This window comes from Erithacus rubecula, assembly GCF_903797595.1.
Source record: "Erithacus rubecula genome assembly, chromosome: 2".
Lineage (NCBI taxonomy): Eukaryota > Metazoa > Chordata > Aves > Passeriformes > Muscicapidae > Erithacus > Erithacus rubecula.
The window spans coordinates 40,020,727-40,037,785 of NC_136685.1; the positions used below are offsets into that span (position 1 = coordinate 40,020,727).

The 17,059-nt window shown below is 33.6% G+C and overlaps 1 protein-coding gene across 2 annotated transcripts in view; it reads left to right on the forward strand.

Moving 5' to 3' along the window:
* The window catches only part of GRIK2 (glutamate ionotropic receptor kainate type subunit 2), a 359,794-nt gene that overhangs the window by 99,918 nt on the left and 242,817 nt on the right, over window positions 1-17,059 (forward strand). For both annotated transcript variants that reach the window (XM_079299157.1, XM_079299156.1), the window contains one exon: window positions 16,326-16,493. In XM_079299157.1, coding sequence (XP_079155283.1) covers window positions 16,326-16,493 — 168 coding nt within the window. The remainder of the gene's footprint in view (window positions 1-16,325; window positions 16,494-17,059) is intronic.

A 17,059-nucleotide genomic window follows, 5' to 3' on the forward strand; every position in this document is an offset into this window, starting at 1 on the left:
ATGTTTTACGATGGCTGTTTGTTTAAAAATGCAGCTAACAGTAAATAAACCACAGTAACAACTTAAACAGTATTCTGTAATAAGACAATAAATATTTGTGTAGTTGTTTAGTATCACTGTGGTAATAAGGGAAACTGGTAAAGAATAAGAATTAAGCACATTGGTGTGTAAATACCAAAGTAATTATGAATGTGTGAGAGAACAGCTCAGAAAGCTCGTTCTGTAGGGCCTCATTGTCAATGGCACCTGTGCATTTATCTCACACACACGTTAGATATATCCACTCAGAGAAGAAGCAATAAGTAAGAGGCTTGAAGGACAGTCTTTGATTCATCTTATCTGAGCTCTGTAATGAGGAGGAAGAAAAAGGACAGATTTCAAGGGCGTTCCAGCCTACTTACTTTGAATCAGTCTCTATGTGTGCCTTTCTTTTTTACTACAGTGGCAGCTATCATACTAACTTCAACAGTCTGCCTCTTCAGCAGTAGGATGAATTTCATCCCTCTGTGTTCTGAATCCCCTGTAAACCTTTAGTGGGCAAATTATTTACAGATATTTTCAGCATACCTCCAAAAGGTAAGCAAGAAAATTATTTTCATAAGTGTAAGACTAATTTTTTTTTTAATCGATGAGTATGTATTGGCTTAATGAAAATTCTTTTTTTTTTTTAGGGAGTAACTTCTGTTTAGCTCTATCAGTCACTACTTCTATGTCACCTGTTTTCTGTTAATTATTTGAGCAGTCATTGCCAAACATCAATGCCTTGGTTTTCTGAAATGTGTGAAAAGTAAAAAATACAGACAAAATGTTTTGATTTTTTTTTTAAGTGGATGCAGGTTGATGTTGCTGAAAGTGACTAATACCACTTTGTATGCCTCTGTTTTGTGTATCATCAGCAGGGTTGCTGAAGTAAGGTTTTCATTTTTCTCTAAATGAAAAACAGTTAATGAGGTTCACCTGCAGGAAGTCACTGAGGATTATGCAAAAGTATTTAGGGATGTTGAATATGTGTATTTAACAAGGACCAGCAGGGAAATCTGACCATTTTTGAATAGCACTTTCAGCATACAATTAATCTCATTTTTGGGAAGATTATAAAGGCTGCTTACAATAAAAAACTCAGAAGTGACATCCATCCTAAGGAAAACTAATTGTAGGTGAAATTGAATCAGACTCAGTGAATAGGATTCAGCTACCATAATTAAGGTGCTCTGAGATATGTTGCCTCCAGCCACACTTACAAAAGCATTTGCAGCTCCAGTGAATCCTTTGCCATACTGCCAGCCTCTACAGCTTGCACCCTAAGACAGTTTTAGGAAGTCAGAAAAGTTTTCAGGCAACTGAATCTTGTTTTGTGTCTTCCTAAAATTCCTCTTTGCAACTCAGCAGCAAAATTTTAGCTATTAACTAATATTAACAATATTAACTAATTTTAACTGCAAATATATTTGAATTGCTGGGCTGATGAACCCAAGAATAAAAATCAAGCCAAACATAAAAGACAATTTTAAAAAATCAATGAAACCAATGCTACATAACTAACCCCTTGGCTCATATTTGTTGCTGAAGTTTTACTTGTGTTCTATACCAAAATTTGCACAAGAGTTTAATACTCCAAAAGCTGATTGTTTTATATGTGAAATACTACCCAAAAGTTACACTGTAAGTGAAAATTAGTAATGAGGTGTTTTCCTAGAGTCAAAAATCTGTTGTTTTGTTCAAATAGAAAAATTATTTAAAGTTTTTCAATATTTTAAAACGATAGGTAAAAATGGATGCTTCAAAAGTCATGGTAATATTAAGACCTAAATGGAAAAAAACCCAAAGAGAGTCAATCATATTGCTCTTTGATATATAAGAAATGTGTTAGGGGCCTAAAAATATAAAAATATAGCTGGGTTTTGGCCATCAAAATATTAAATATAATTTTCATTGACCTTTCTTTTCCATTACTTTTAATAGCATATTTCAGCAATACTGTGTGGAGCTAAAGGTAAATTTATTAAGGCCTTTATCTGTCAGCTGTGCTTGAGAAATGTTAAATATTTTATACAAACTATGTAACTGGTGAGCAAATACATCTTTTCACAATAAACATGAAATGGAGAAAATTTAAATACCAGATTCAGAGAGATCCTCTCTCAACATAAGAACCACCTGTATTACATGAAGTTGTCTCATGCAAATATCACAAGTTCACACCATCAGAAAGAGCAAAAATCCCCCAGCTCCAGAAAGAAGACATATATATCTTGTATTGCTACTGGGTTTTAAGCCACCTTAGGTGATAGCAACCTATATCCACTGCCTGCAGCACTGAAATCTCCTTCTTGTTTGTTTTCCCCAATTCATACCTCTGCAAAAAAAGTGACAATTAGCACTGAATACTTTAACACTTGCATCAAGTAAGGCCTTCTAGTTCTTGTGAGTGAGGAAACAGTGAATAAGAAAATGGTGCCCACCATCTGTATGACATATATGTTTTTGCAGAATTCTACCTTACTTCAAAATATCTCTTTACCAGTTTGAATTATCTTTTCTTACTCACTCATTACGTGAAATTTATAATACAATTAGTTACTATCCTCTTTTGGATACTTATGGGTGTCAAGTACCCAAACTCTCCTTTTAGTCAAAGGAAGTTAGCAGACAAAATGGACAAACTGATAAGCTTCAAAAGGACTAAGTAGGTTTAAATGAGACCTATTTGCATTTCAGAGACTCCCATGTAGATAAGACATGAGACCTGGGAAAGGCATATTCCTTTTCTGTGCCAGAGGCCAGGAGGGATATTTTCAACAAGGTCAGATAGTCCATATGTGAGCATAAGTATTGACTGTGCTCAGGTCAGCTGCTCTGAGTGCATCAAATGAGTGCAGTGGGAACTTGTCCTCCTGGCACATCTATTGGCTTCTGCACAAAACTGTCTAAATCTTGAACTTCAGTCATTCCCAACCTGCTCAAAGCCCCTCTCCAATGGAGGGGGGTTAAAATTTTGTGCAGTGTGCCAGATATTGTCATGAAAGTAAAGCTTCCACCTAATATGCTGGTACAGAATTTATCTTCCAGTTTACTGTTTTAAACCCTTTCTTGCCTATTTAATTGCTAATATTTAGACTGTTTTCCTTATGGAAATATTTAGAGTGATTCTGTCAATACTCTACCTCCTTTCTAAGTATGCTTCCTTGCTTGAATACCTGAAAACAGAGGTTGTGAACGTAAGAGTTGTGAAAAAGGTGGCACTCATATCTCTATGTTCCTATGCCTAAACCAGAATGATAATTTGTGAAGACACTATTTTTTGTTAGGCACTAATTAATCCAGTTGTAAGACATAGATTCCTTGAGAACATGTTTCATATGATATCTCTAATTCATGGAGCATCTCTTTCCTTTTAAAAAACTTGTGTTCGCTGTGAGGGTGTTTGGGGAAGAGAAAAAAGGCCTCAGCATGGGGAGATGCTGATTGTACTGTATGAAAAAAAATTGTTTGAACCATGTAAATTAGGAAAAAACCCCATGGCCTCTGAGATTAGTTCTGTTGGTGCTAATTAGGCCAAGGTTGTGGGTTTCTGTATAAATCACTCTATAGGCCATTCACTTAAAATCTGGGCTTAATGATCATTGAGGGTCCTTTAAACTCAGAATATTCTGTGTAACTCTGTGATACTGCCTAGTCTTCTGTTACAAATAAAAGCCTTCACTGTGGTCAAAGTAGTTTTTAAAGCTTTTTAGATTTTTTATTTAAGACTATCATTATAAATAAAAAAGAAAAGCGAATGTTCTGGTCATGGATTATGGTATCCTAGGTTAAAGATGTATCTGTTTGGCCATGTACTAGAAAAATATATAGAAGAGGCAATAAAAAGGAAGAGTTTCTTTGTATAGGATAACATTTAATCCAAATACAAGGTTCAGATAAGGTAGGGTGCACAACTCTTGTTTTCTACCAAAACAACTTTTCATTTTTTCTCAAGAGGTTTCTAATTCAGTAATTAAAATGTAATTATCAAATTAGCGAACAACATTTCAGAGCATAATTATCATATTACCTAATAACTTCTTAGCATCTAAACTCTTAAGAAAACAAAATATCTGTGTATAATTAAAGATCTAAACCTAAACTCTGGATACCTGCAGTGCTGAATTTCAATGTATAGAGGGAAACAGAGTGAAAGTATATACTGTGGAAGAATCATTTGCACATCTAGATTGCATTTCAATCATTAGGAATATAAACACCTTCCCTCTCATGGAAAAGATTAATTGGGTAATTACGAAGAAATGCAAGTGACAGTCAAGTTTATTGCAAATTAGAGAGGAGTTTAAGGTATTCAGTATCTCTGTGTTCACATCAAATGTTTTTACTTTCTGCTGGTGTATGACACATTCCCCCAGACCCTCCAATAGTAATGATAATAATAATAATGCAGGCTGTAAATTAAACGCTGCTGATTTATCACTGGAGATGAGAATCAGTATCTGTGATCTGCAGCATACTGAAACAGACCCCCTTGTGCCTCATTAAGCGTTTTTGCTTCTTTACTTCAGGGGCCCACTCTAATCAGTTCTTCAGTGAGAGTGCCATAAATTATTAGTTTCTGAAGCATTCAAATTTCATATACATTGGTATGCTTCTTATTGATATGTGTCACATTAATTAAATTTAGAAATAAGAATCTGTGGAAAATTTGTGCATTCACTGTTAAGATTTAGAAGAGAACTTAAATTTGTATTTCTTTTATTTATGGAATTGATAGAGTAAATTTCCTTTTTTTGAAGGGTCATATCTAAATTTCTTTTACTAGGTGTGTTTGCATAAGTAATATCAAGATTTTATTTATCTTGGGTCATATTAAAAATGTGTAAGCTTCACTATTGCTGTAACTTATGAAATAGGCAAGTTCAAGAAATGTGAACCAACATATTTTTAAAATTTTGAAATTAAATCCTCTCAATTCAGCATCAGAAGCACCTAATATCTCTGCTTTTGAAAAGAGACTTTCTTTTTCAACATTCTCTTTTATCAACAGTAACATTAGCAACAACACTGAAGATTCATCTCTTTCTTACTTCTTGGCATTTTTATCATCAGCACCTAATATTTGTTTGGTCATACTACTTGCTTGTTTCTGCATTCAGAGAAATTTCCACCCCCTTCACCCCCCTTGTTTTTTCCTTCCGTGGCTGAATAATCAAAAATGCAATCATTGAGAGAATACAAGAATACCCAGTTTTTGCAGTCCAAGCTCATACATCAGGGGCAGAAATATTTCTGAATAACGTTCAATAACCCATGCTGGTCTTCTGAAAATTGCTTCTAAGTATCTGGAACTTTATGCTCATGGTAGCACAGCTATATTTTAACCAGGGTAGCAGTACTGTTGACAAAAGTGATTTTTTATGAGATTGTTGATAAAATGAAAAGACAATGATTTCATTTTCATTTCATTTTGGAAACTGAACATTTGAGTACTGAAGTGAAACATTATTAATTTTAATAGTGTTTGTCCCATTTAAAATTCATCCATCAGTGATTTTGAAGGGTTTTCTTTTGGTTTTGTTTGAATTTTCTTAATCTTTGAAAATTATTATAAATTTTCCTGGTATTTCACAGCATTTCTATAGCAAGAATTTCAAACTGTTCCATTGTAATACATTCAGAAAACACTTTGGAAAGAAGAAAAAATGCCTCAAGCAGTACTGAAGAAAACCTATGTTTCAGTGGCTTTAAGGGTGAAATGGAAACAATAAACAGTTCCAGTAAATGCATTGTAATACAGCAGCAGCAGGAAGTGGCAATGAATTACTATCAACTAAGGGAAACATGATGCAGCAAACTAAAAATTGGAAATTATTTTCCTGAAATATAAAAATAATTCAAAAATTCCCTTTATAAGAGTACTAAAAAAAGGGATTGCTCATATTTAAAGTTCATACCACTCAGTTACATTGGTGCTCTGCATCTGTTACACAGATGCATGTAGGTGCATATATACATATATATGCATGCAGTCCAGATATGTCTTTTGTCCTTTTTCTTTTTCCCTTGATTAAATTAGATAAGAATTGCTTCGGGTTACTGAAGGATTCAATGCATGGAAGTCTTGAGAGAAGGAAGAAAAAGATGAAAATGCAGTTTCTGAACTGGCTTAAATCACTCAAATATCTCCTGAATATTTAAATATTAAGCATTAAAAGAAAAAGAAATCATTCTAAAGCTGGCAATAACCATGTAAACATTTAGTTTCTGAAGAAGATTGTACACAGGGGTCTAGTTACTAAAATTTCTCTTACTTTAATGATGGTCACAGCTTCTGACAGGCCTTAGGTCAGACTTTGTTTATCCATTTGTAAGACTCAAGTTTTAGTCTTTTGTGACTGCAAATGAATTTTCATTGGCTTTCTTTGATGACCAAAGTTGTGGCAATGAGTATTCTTAAAGTTTAGTTTAAGAAAGAAATGGATTTTTTAATGGTGTTTTCCGATTCTAAGCTTTTGTAATACTTACAGAAAGTTTTTGTATCTTAATAATTTTGGAAAGAGAAAATGGACCTCATTTATTTTGAGGTTTTAGATAGGCTTAAGTGTCAGAATTTGGATTTTGGTTGTTTTTTTTTTTTCCTTCTACTGAAAAAAATTGCCAGTTTTGTGATTCTCATTTGCTGGATCCTGCAGTGTTTGGTTCGCTGCTTTTAAATTATCTACTTGGTTTTAGCAGGATGAGTCAAACTATCTGGATAACTGGGCTTTGACCCTGAAGGTACTTCTGGCTGGCACATGCTGATATTTGATGTTTGAAGATGCATTAGAAATTACCTAACCAGAAAGGGCAAGCAGAAGGAGACCTGACAGTATGACACCAGTCTGTTGAGGTGCACTGGTACTGTTACAGTAATCAAAGAATTAAGCAAGAAGACAAGTTGGAAGTTACAGGCTGGGACTGTTGATTACTTAGGAAGAAAGTCTGAGTACTGGCCCTGAATTCCTCTCCCATTTAAGCAAGAAGTTTTTCAGATAAGAAGCAAATAATCTAGAAGATGTGGGCTGGCTCCCCTTTTATAACTAGCAGAGGCATATAGAAATTTATGATAATTTTAGGGTTGCCCTTTGTTTTTTTTGTTCTTGCAAAAGTAAAATTCCTATGTCGTAGCCTATCTTCAGTCAAAACTGAAAAATTGCCTTGTATGTAAGTGTGCTGTCTGCTAGGACACGATTCAGATGGACATCATGAATACTATATAATGGATGTTGTTTTCTTCTTTTTTGGTAAATGCTTTAGCAAGTTTGAAAAAAAAAGAAAGAATAATCACATAATCACAAGCAGTATATTTTCTTGAAGTTGTCTTTCCATGTAAGCTGCACATTTAGATTTTACTAATTGTCTTCCACTTTGAAGTTTGAGCCCTTTTCTGTTTTGTCTTTAGATGCAGAGACCTAAGCATGAGCTTCTAATAATGCAGTATAAGAAGTACAATCTCTACCTGCTTGGATGTCTTTAGTTCCTGGAAAACCTTTCTGTTTTCCAGAAATTTTGAAGTGTTTTCTGGTAACTGTTGAGTCATGGTCTCTTTGAAATTCTTCTGAGAAATTAGATGGGCACTTTTCTAAGCTCTGCTTGAAAGTGGTAAAATCTAACATTTCTTCCTGACACTTCTTTCCCTTGTTAAAGCAAAACTGCAAAAAAACCCTAACTCCAGAAAACACAAAAACCTAACCCAAACCAACAAATCCCCACATTTTTCTCCAGCTTTTGCATACGGACTTATTAGTATTATATAGTATAGTATAGTAGGAGTTAAATTCAAAATACAATTACTTTTTGAATGTTGACTTATTTCTTATAAGTGAGTCACTCTTATTTTAAAAGCAAGTGAAAACTTGGATACAATTTTCTTTGTTGTCTGTGTATAGTTTGGCCTCTCAAATGAGATTCCAGACACAAACTAACATTTATGATGACAAATAGCATGTAGCATAATGGAAAATAAAAATTCTGGCCTGGATGCAATATTATTAACATTTTTCTATGGTCTTTATGATGGGGTTAAGGAACTGGTTGTGTCAGTGTTCTAACACATTTTATGACTCTTTCTAGAATGAAATTAAATGGTTTATAATTTGTATAGCTTTAGACATTCAAGTTAGGAAGCTAGAAGATGGTAACTGCCCAGTAAGTACCCTATAAACAGACTTTCATGAAACTTTCATGAGGATCAGTGTAAGACTATTTCTATAAAATTTAGGCATTTAAATTTGTATACTATGTTCTTTAAAGAAGTTTTGGAGGAAAAAAGTCTTCATGGTTATTGAGAAGCTTTTTATGTGGATATTGACTGTCTCTAGAAAAAAACAAGAGAAAGAAACAAACATGTTGCTTTAATGTTTGAAAACATTTTGTGACCCAAAGAAAGGAAAAGCATTTCATAGCAAAATCTCCTGAGACCATTTTTGTAGTCAGACTTAATTTATTACTTTGTTTCCTTTTGTTACTGTGAATCATGAGAGGCTAATTATTGTGTGAGTGTGATAATTGCATTGATATTATCAAGTGTATTCTGTAATACATTGTTTAGCATGTCAGAGAAAGGTAATATACATCCCTTAAAATGGGAAGAGATCTTATGGATAGTACATTCTAGCACTCTAGGTGAATGTGTTCAGCTATTGTTATTTTATCTGTCATCTTTACTCATGTTCTAATGATATTCTGACTGAAAGGAATAATATTTGTAGAGATGCTATCAAAAGCAGTGTTTTATATGCATACTGCATATTTCAGCCTAGTAATATTTTTAAGCTGTATTTCATTTATTAAATTTCAAAGCATATTTGTGCTGATGAAAGGGAAGATTCTGATGTGTGTTTTTGTCACATCTGACATAAAGATATTAGAATTCATCCAGTTACATTTAAAACAACTTTGAAGATACTTATGACTTTTATGCACTTAACTTTTAAAACCTTTTTCATCAGTTTTATAAAGTAAGGAAAATTTTGTTCAAATGAGATCCACAGTTATTATTTCCTCATAACATTCCTTTTCGTTTCCCTAAATAAGAAAAACCAACCAAACACTTTCTCTTTTGATATTTAACATTTACAATATAAATGTAACATTGACTGACTATTAAGCCTGTTCCCTATTGTGCAATCAGAAAATACAAAGTTCTATTTGCCTTAAATCAGTGGATAATTAAAATCCTTTTAGGATTTAAAAATGCCTAGAATTTTTGAGCTTCATGCAACTACACTAAAATGTCAATCCAAATATTACTTAGATCCTGAAGCTAATAATTCTATGGATTTTATACAGCAAAATTTGCAGGATCCTGTGATTATGGCTTCATACACTGATTCCATGGATGCCTTTAACAGAAATTATATCGCATTTCAAAACATACTAGATTTTCCAATAATTGTACCTGTGTTGCAATGTTGAGATGTTTTGGGATGAAATATTTATTTTTAAGATAATCTTCTTGTCCAACATTATCCAGGAAATCAGTAGGAATGAAAGTAAACCCCTGAAATTCCAGATCCTGCTTCCTTCCTCCAAACCATATGTGCACTCAGAATGGATGAAGGTTTCTGCTGAAGCATGCTATCTTTTTCTGCAGTGCTGTATCCACATAAAACCAGCTTCAAAGTCAAATAACCAGCATTTTCTTTGTCAAGTAATCCTTTTCAACATTTTCCTGTTGTGAGATTCAGAAAGCTTTCAATATAATTTTGAAAAGAAGTAATGAAAACATGGTATTGTTCAGATTCACACAACTGTATTTGAAATCTATAATTCCATAAACTACATTACTTTATGGAAAATGTTCTAAGGAAGAAAATTTTTCATTCACTTTTAATATCTTGTTTGAAAGTGATTCAATTTCTTAAATCCTGTTCCAGACAGAAATAAGTGGTTAAGATGTAATTTTGCTCTGTATTTATAAGAAGCACAAGTCTAAGCTGTCAACCTTTAAGGAGTTCTTTGAACCACCTCTGTAGATTTCAAATCCATAGCAGGCCCTGAAAGAGGATTATCAGTACAGTGCACAGCACACTTGATTAAGCCTGAAATGCCTTCAGCCAGCAGCCTCTATCAGTCACTGTGGCTCAGCACCTACCATGCCTCCTCCCCACAGTACCACACGTGCCATGTCAGTGATATTGGGTATTTGGGATGAGCCTCTTCAGTGCCTACTAGTTATGCTTTTACTGGAGAAGTATAGTTCATTCACACATACAAAAAGCCATCATTTCTTTCTCTGTAAATGTCTATGGCATATATCCTCTTGTGAACTCTCAATAACGTGCTTTTGACTTCTCATCTTCCACAATCATTGGCTTCAATTACCAAATGGCCAATTTCGAAATTGGAACATGTCACATATAAGCATATATTTTAATAATACAATACCTGACAGAATTGTTTGCATTCTGCCTTGAAACTCCTCTTAGAAAAGTTGTTTATATAGATACCAGTTACGCCTTTCTCCCAAATTTTGCAGCTAATGAAACAAAGCCTGTCTGAGAGTTCGTGTTTTCTGAACATGAAATAATGAATCAAAAAAAGTGATTTTGATTTGTCACATCAGGATTAGATCTGGACAGCATAATTACCTTAGATTCAAAGTATTGACCTGAGGCAAGTAAAAAGAAAAAAATAATTCCTAGGGAACTTCATACAAATTTAGTAGTAAATTTAAATATATTTGTATACTTTCAAGTAAAGTGGTGGGAAGAAATGTTACTGGGATTTAAAATAAGTTTTTCTTCAGGCAGTTTCATTTTTAATGTTACCTATGAAAGAGGCTTACATTGCTACATTTAAAGAGTTACTGCATCATTAAAAACGTAATGTTCATGTCACATGTGACTGATGCTAGTTTTTATAACATATTCATAAAGACCTTCATAATGGTCAGTAAATTTGTGCAGAATGTTGATAATATGGCTAAAATATTAAAAAACGTATAGCTATTAAAAACAAGTGTGTGTATATGTGCAAGACCTCTATCCAGTTGGTTTGATATAAGAAAAAAAGAAACTTAATTTTATATCTTCAAACAAGGAAAGCACAGTTAAGATTAGAGTTACTTTTTCCATAACATTGTTAATGTGAAAAATGTTTTGTGTGAATGATTTTTGAATTTTTCTATCCTGATTTCACTTTTGAAAATCATGGAAGTTTTAATACTGTATATATAGTTCTCCAATTGCAATATCATTAGAACCAGTTATTTTAGGTTAGGTATTTTCAAGTAGTCTACAAGCTTCATTTTGACTGATTTGATAGGCTCTGATCTGAGGTAATGTGGCCTTCTGTTACATGTTTAAGGGTTTAATTTTTCAGAAGGCACAGATTGCAAAATATCTTGTAGCTGTAATTAGATGACATTAATTTCTCATGAAACAAATAGGTGACTGTGACTGTACTAGAAACAAGAGGAGAAATTCTTTGATTAATATTAGCCAGGTTTGCTATTAGCTTGTTTGGAGTTCTCCTTGGATACTTTTGAAGCTTGCTTGAATGAGGATTTTTTAAGTAGGTAACAGTATTTCAGGTTTCATGGTATGCTGCTCTTTCAAAAGTTCTCTACATGTGAGAGAGGGAAAGATTTCCTAATAACTTATGGAACTTCCAGTTATGTAGTGATTAATGCAGTTAAGCAGCTTTGTTCTTTCTGCTGGGTTTTGCTAGGTGTTATATGGAGATGATAATAAAAAAAAACACACAAGATGGTGATCTTCAAAGGGGACTCTGTTGTGGAACAGTGATGGAAAATTGAATAATTTGGAAGATTAATCTATTATATGTGAAATTTGGTACTTTAGAGTAGGAAATTTTTTCTAGGGGGGTAATTTTTGCCAAGATGTGTAGCAAGCTGACTTTTTTCCCCCCTCTGGATTTTGTGTTTAAGAAAATTATCTGAAAAATGGGGTAAACAGGATGACTTGTAAGCAATAAATGTCCATTCTACTACGTTTTTTGATGGAAAGTGCAGGCTTTTTCATTCAAACAATTTCAGGACAAAATTTTTTAGTCAAATAAAGGTTTTTTCAATTGAGACAATTGATGAAAAATCCAAGTGGATTTCAGGTACATTAAAATCAGTTCTTTCATAATTACTCCAGATGTCACTTTGAAGATGCAGTATTTAAAGAATGTTTGTTAATTGCTTTGGGTTATCTGGCTTGAATTGGCATGTCTGAATCACTGTGATGTTTCCATTGTTGTTCACTCCTAAAAATCTTGTGAGTTTTGTCTAAGTGGATACTGTGACAGTAAAAACTGGAAGTGCTCAGCTATGCAGCTATCACCTACTGTACACAGCCTATAAAACTTCATGGGCTACAGCTTAAGCTGTAGATACGTGATCCCATATTCCCTGGTGTCACTATTGCAGGGCAGAGACTACCTGCCTTATCATTAACACTGTAAATTAAGAAGATGTGTGAGACCACTGAAGCATGTTAAGAATAGCATACACATTTTTTTACTACTTTTAAGGTTTCTCTCACTGTGTTGGGGTAGTAGTGGAATTTCAGGCTATTTCTCCAGGATGTGCTGCTGGTTGCATCTGAAAACTAGTATTTCTGCCTTCCATGGGTCTATAAATTCTGTTAAAAAAAACCCCAAATCCTCACACCTGTATTTTTCAAGCTGTTAGACAGAGATAGGCATTGGTTTGGCTGCTTGTCCACATACGAATGGCAAGATTTATGACTCTTCTGTCTGCTTATCTGAAGGCTTGCAGTGCATTCCTCAATTTGATTATTAATAAGGCTATCCTGAATACAAAGTAAAGCAGCAGTAAAGAAAAGCCTTCTTGGGAGGGAACAACATGACACAATATTCTATGACAGCTTCTGGGTATCACCATCCCTTCATTATTGAGTATATCTGAACTAGAAAGCCAATGATTGTATTTTGCTTTCCATTTGATAAAAATACAATGTAATTAATGGCTTGTCTCCCAGTATTAAGCCAGTGGATTTGCATGACATAGTCTTTAAAAATACTCAGTTTTGTTTGTTTGTTTGTTTTTTTTGCTATTCACATACTCAGTGACAAATATAGGAACATAGTAGTAAATTTAAAGTTAAGAATAAGTTTCTATTTCTTATGCAGCAATAGAGGAGCACCATTTAAAACTTCTCATTCTTGTCAATACTTTAACTCATTTATATGACTTTGCTGAGCATCCTGGAAACATCTAATACATAGACTTGCAGGCAAAATGCCAAAGTTTCTCCATCTGGAGAATGAGGATCTGTTTTTTAATATCTTCTGATATTCAGAATTCACATGTGTGTCTGTCTGAGCTGGTATTCGTAGCGGTTGAGTTCAATTTAAACTATTTAGATATTGAATTAAACAATGGTGTTGCCCTGTGTGCTCTATCAGCTTGGCCCAAGCTGTATTCTGAGGAACCTGGCATTTTTAGTCATTTTGCATATTAGTAGGACACGGAGCACTTTTGAGAACCTGATGATTTGGGTTTCTTAGTGTGAAGGTTACAATGAACACCTGCCAGCATCCAAAATACTTTACTATATATTTTACTAAACTGAAATGAAAGGACTCTAGTGGATTTTTTGACAACCTACAGCTTAGAAAATAGCTAGGAATCTTCAAATACATGGTCTCCTTTATATTCCTCTAGGGTTCTTATTTTTAATTTCAGTGTCTACCTAGTGCAAATTGTGAAAATATTCAGGAGCAGAAAATAAGTTTTCCTTCCTCCTAGCAAAATATCCTAATTATAGAACAACAGAAGCAGGTTATTCTACTTCTCATTTTCTTAGGAGTGGAAATATACCCTGAAAGAGACAGACCATATGACACCATATGGGGCTTTTTTATCACAGGGATAGGGAACAAGTCAGTGAGTGAGGGAAGAAATCACTGAATGGTGTATGCGAGTAATTACAAATCATGGCCACTCAGAGGAGATAGACAAGGTAAAAATAAAATTTCACTCTCTCTTTTTGTTTTATTTTTTTAATGTTGAGAGTAGTAGTTGAATCTTTGACAGGGAATTCCCTGCCTCAAGGATTTAGAAATCAGCATAAAAAAAATGCAAGAATAAAGGAGGAACATTGTACTGAGCTTCAGACACATGGAAATTAGAGAAGAAATTTTCCAATATAAAAACTTCAGGAGAACAAAGAAACTGTAATATTTATTTCTTTTAATTAATCCATTTAGCTTAGGATTTAATTAGGATTTCATAATTGTTTGTGTGATACTGGTTTATTCAAATATATTTGAATAACTGCCCTCCAGATGCCTTAGGAAAGCCTATGAAATATATCTTAATTTTCATTTTGTTTATGGAAATGTCTTTTTATTTTCTCTGAATATCTATACTTATCATTTAACTAATTTTCCAATTTCTGCAACAATTTAAAAATGCTATCCCCAAATCAAAATACTATCCTCCTAGATGTCACCATTTGAATTGCAACATTAAGATTCTGTAAGTCTTAGCAGCACAAAACCTTGTCTATTAGAATCTGGTTCCCTGAACAGAGCATTCCATGATCTTCAAAAGCAGTAAGTTGCCTTTCATGTTCATATTCCATTCTGGAGCAAAAAAATGCAGTCTTTTATTTTAAAATGTACTATATTTACTGAATACTGCCTAAGTTTCTTTAGCTTTAGCTTCTACAGTTTTGTTAATATTGGTTACTGATTGTATACATACATATATATATATGTTCTATGCTCCATAATTTTGGATTTCCCTAGAAATTCAATTTTTTCCTAAAGAGTCTGCTTTTCCCATCATTGCCTCTTTTCCAGTTTGAAATGACAAATGCTTAAATAATTATTAGTCACATCTTATCTCAGTGTCTAAGGCTTGTGCTTTTAAAGTAATATTATATAAACATCTGCTTCTATTGCTCCTGCCAGAAATTAAAAGGCTGATCTGCAGGAAAAAAAGGTTAACACCTCAATTTTGTAGTGAGAAATGGGTTGCAAGAGGAAGACTTGCAAATTTTTAATTTTTATATTTATATTTAATATTACCTGTAAATAGTAAATACACACTTTTTTTTGCTTTACCAGCAGTTCATCTGCTTGATTACTCAGAAAACTGTTTACAAACTGACTGCAATTTTTGAAGTTTAGTTTGATCCAGTCATTGGATATTCAGATTCTGAGAGCTTCTTGCTGAGAAAGTAGCAGTGTTGAATAAATTTAGACGTAAAAGTCCAAGTAGCAACATTACTTTGGAAATGGATAAATACAAGTGAGGAGAGAGTGAATGAGTAGCATTTCTTTAAAGGACACAATACCTGATAATTAATGATAATACCTTGTACTTAGTGATCCTGTGATGATGGCCAGTCTCAGTTAAAATGAGGGCTGAAGGGACCATAAAGATGCTGGTCATTTTTCTAAGGAATTCCATGTAACTGCAGACACATCCTCAAATTACTTTTATTGTCACAGTATCCTTGTCCTTTCCAGATCCAAGAATAAAAGTATGTATAAATTTGCATTCTGTGGACAATGATATCTCATTAATGAGAAAAGTTAGAGCACAGCATTGTCCCACAAAAACATTTGCTTCATTTAAGATGAAGGTTGGTTCAAAAGTGTTCTAGAGATTGTTTAATAATTGGGACATGTCCTACTCTGGTAGCATGCCTTATTTGGGGGTGCTTTCATTACAGGATAGAGGTTATGTAATTTCTCTGATTCCTCTATTTACTGAGAATGCAGTTAGCATCTACATGCAGTTCAGGGCAAAAGAGCAAAATCTGAACTTTTTGCTCAACCTAATTCAAGAAACAGTCCTGCTAAAATATCTCTACATTTTAGTTTCTGAAGGCAATTTGAGGCAAACCAGTTCTATGCTTCTTTGTATGTTGTATTTTCAGTGAACTTTTGAGTTCATTATTAATGTATTATAAATAGAAAGCAAGAATCCATGAATTTCCCTGTCACACACACATAGGTTGTGGAAGATCTGGAAGGGACAAATGTATTCATTTCAAGTTTAAGTGCATGAAATTCTCTCTGAATTTTGTGGTTAATATGTAATGGTTCACTTTTTTTATTTTATTCACAATACCAAAATGAGTATTGCATGGAAAATACCAACAGGTTTTCCTTAAGGTAAGTTCTAATTGTTGCTGGTTTATTTATTGCCTGACTCAAAGCTCATCAAAATCAAGAGTTGCATTGTATCAGGTTTATGAAATTAAATATTTCAGGCTGATGAATATTTTCCAAAGAATTATTAAATATGTTATTTTATGCCCTCTTTGCTTACTCATGTTTTTTGTTTTGTTTTGTCTGTGTCTCTCTTCCAGGAGGCATTTTTGAGTGTGTGGAATCTGGTCCAATGGGAGCAGAAGAATTAGCCTTCAGATTTGCTGTGAACACAATCAACAGAAATAGAACTCTTCTGCCAAACACTACATTAACATATGACACACAAAAGATAAATCTCTATGACAGTTTTGAAGCATCTAAAAAAGGTAACCTTTTGCATATTTAGTTTTTTAAAGTAAGAACTAAGGCTCACTTAGTTTACTTCCCTGAAAAAGTGTGTATCTGGTGAAGCCTTATGCAATGAGACTGACATTTTTGTCACTGACATTAAAGAGATGCTTTATTTAATGTTATAATGGTAACTGCTTGACAATTGCATTGCCACCTTTGCCCCCACTAACCCTATCTAAAATCTATTCCCTTAAATATTTAAAGTCTGAAATAAATTTTGCTGAACATAGTGACTAGGGTATTTCTGAGACCAGTTCCTTTGGAGTGAGAAATCTCACCATCTCCAAAATAAATTCAGCAAAATGCCAAGTTCCTCCAGATTCTACTGAACCTGGGATTCAATTTTAAGCATTCAATAATTTCAAGCACATTTTCACAAATGCCTTTATATAGTTAATCATGGACTTCAAAAGGGAAATAGTAGTTGTAATTTTGTGCAGCTTATACCAGCATGACATAAAAATAAGCCTATGTATTAAGTCTGTGCTTAAGACTATCACTGTTAGATACTTGTCTCGGCACGAGTTAAGCCCTTTTCTCA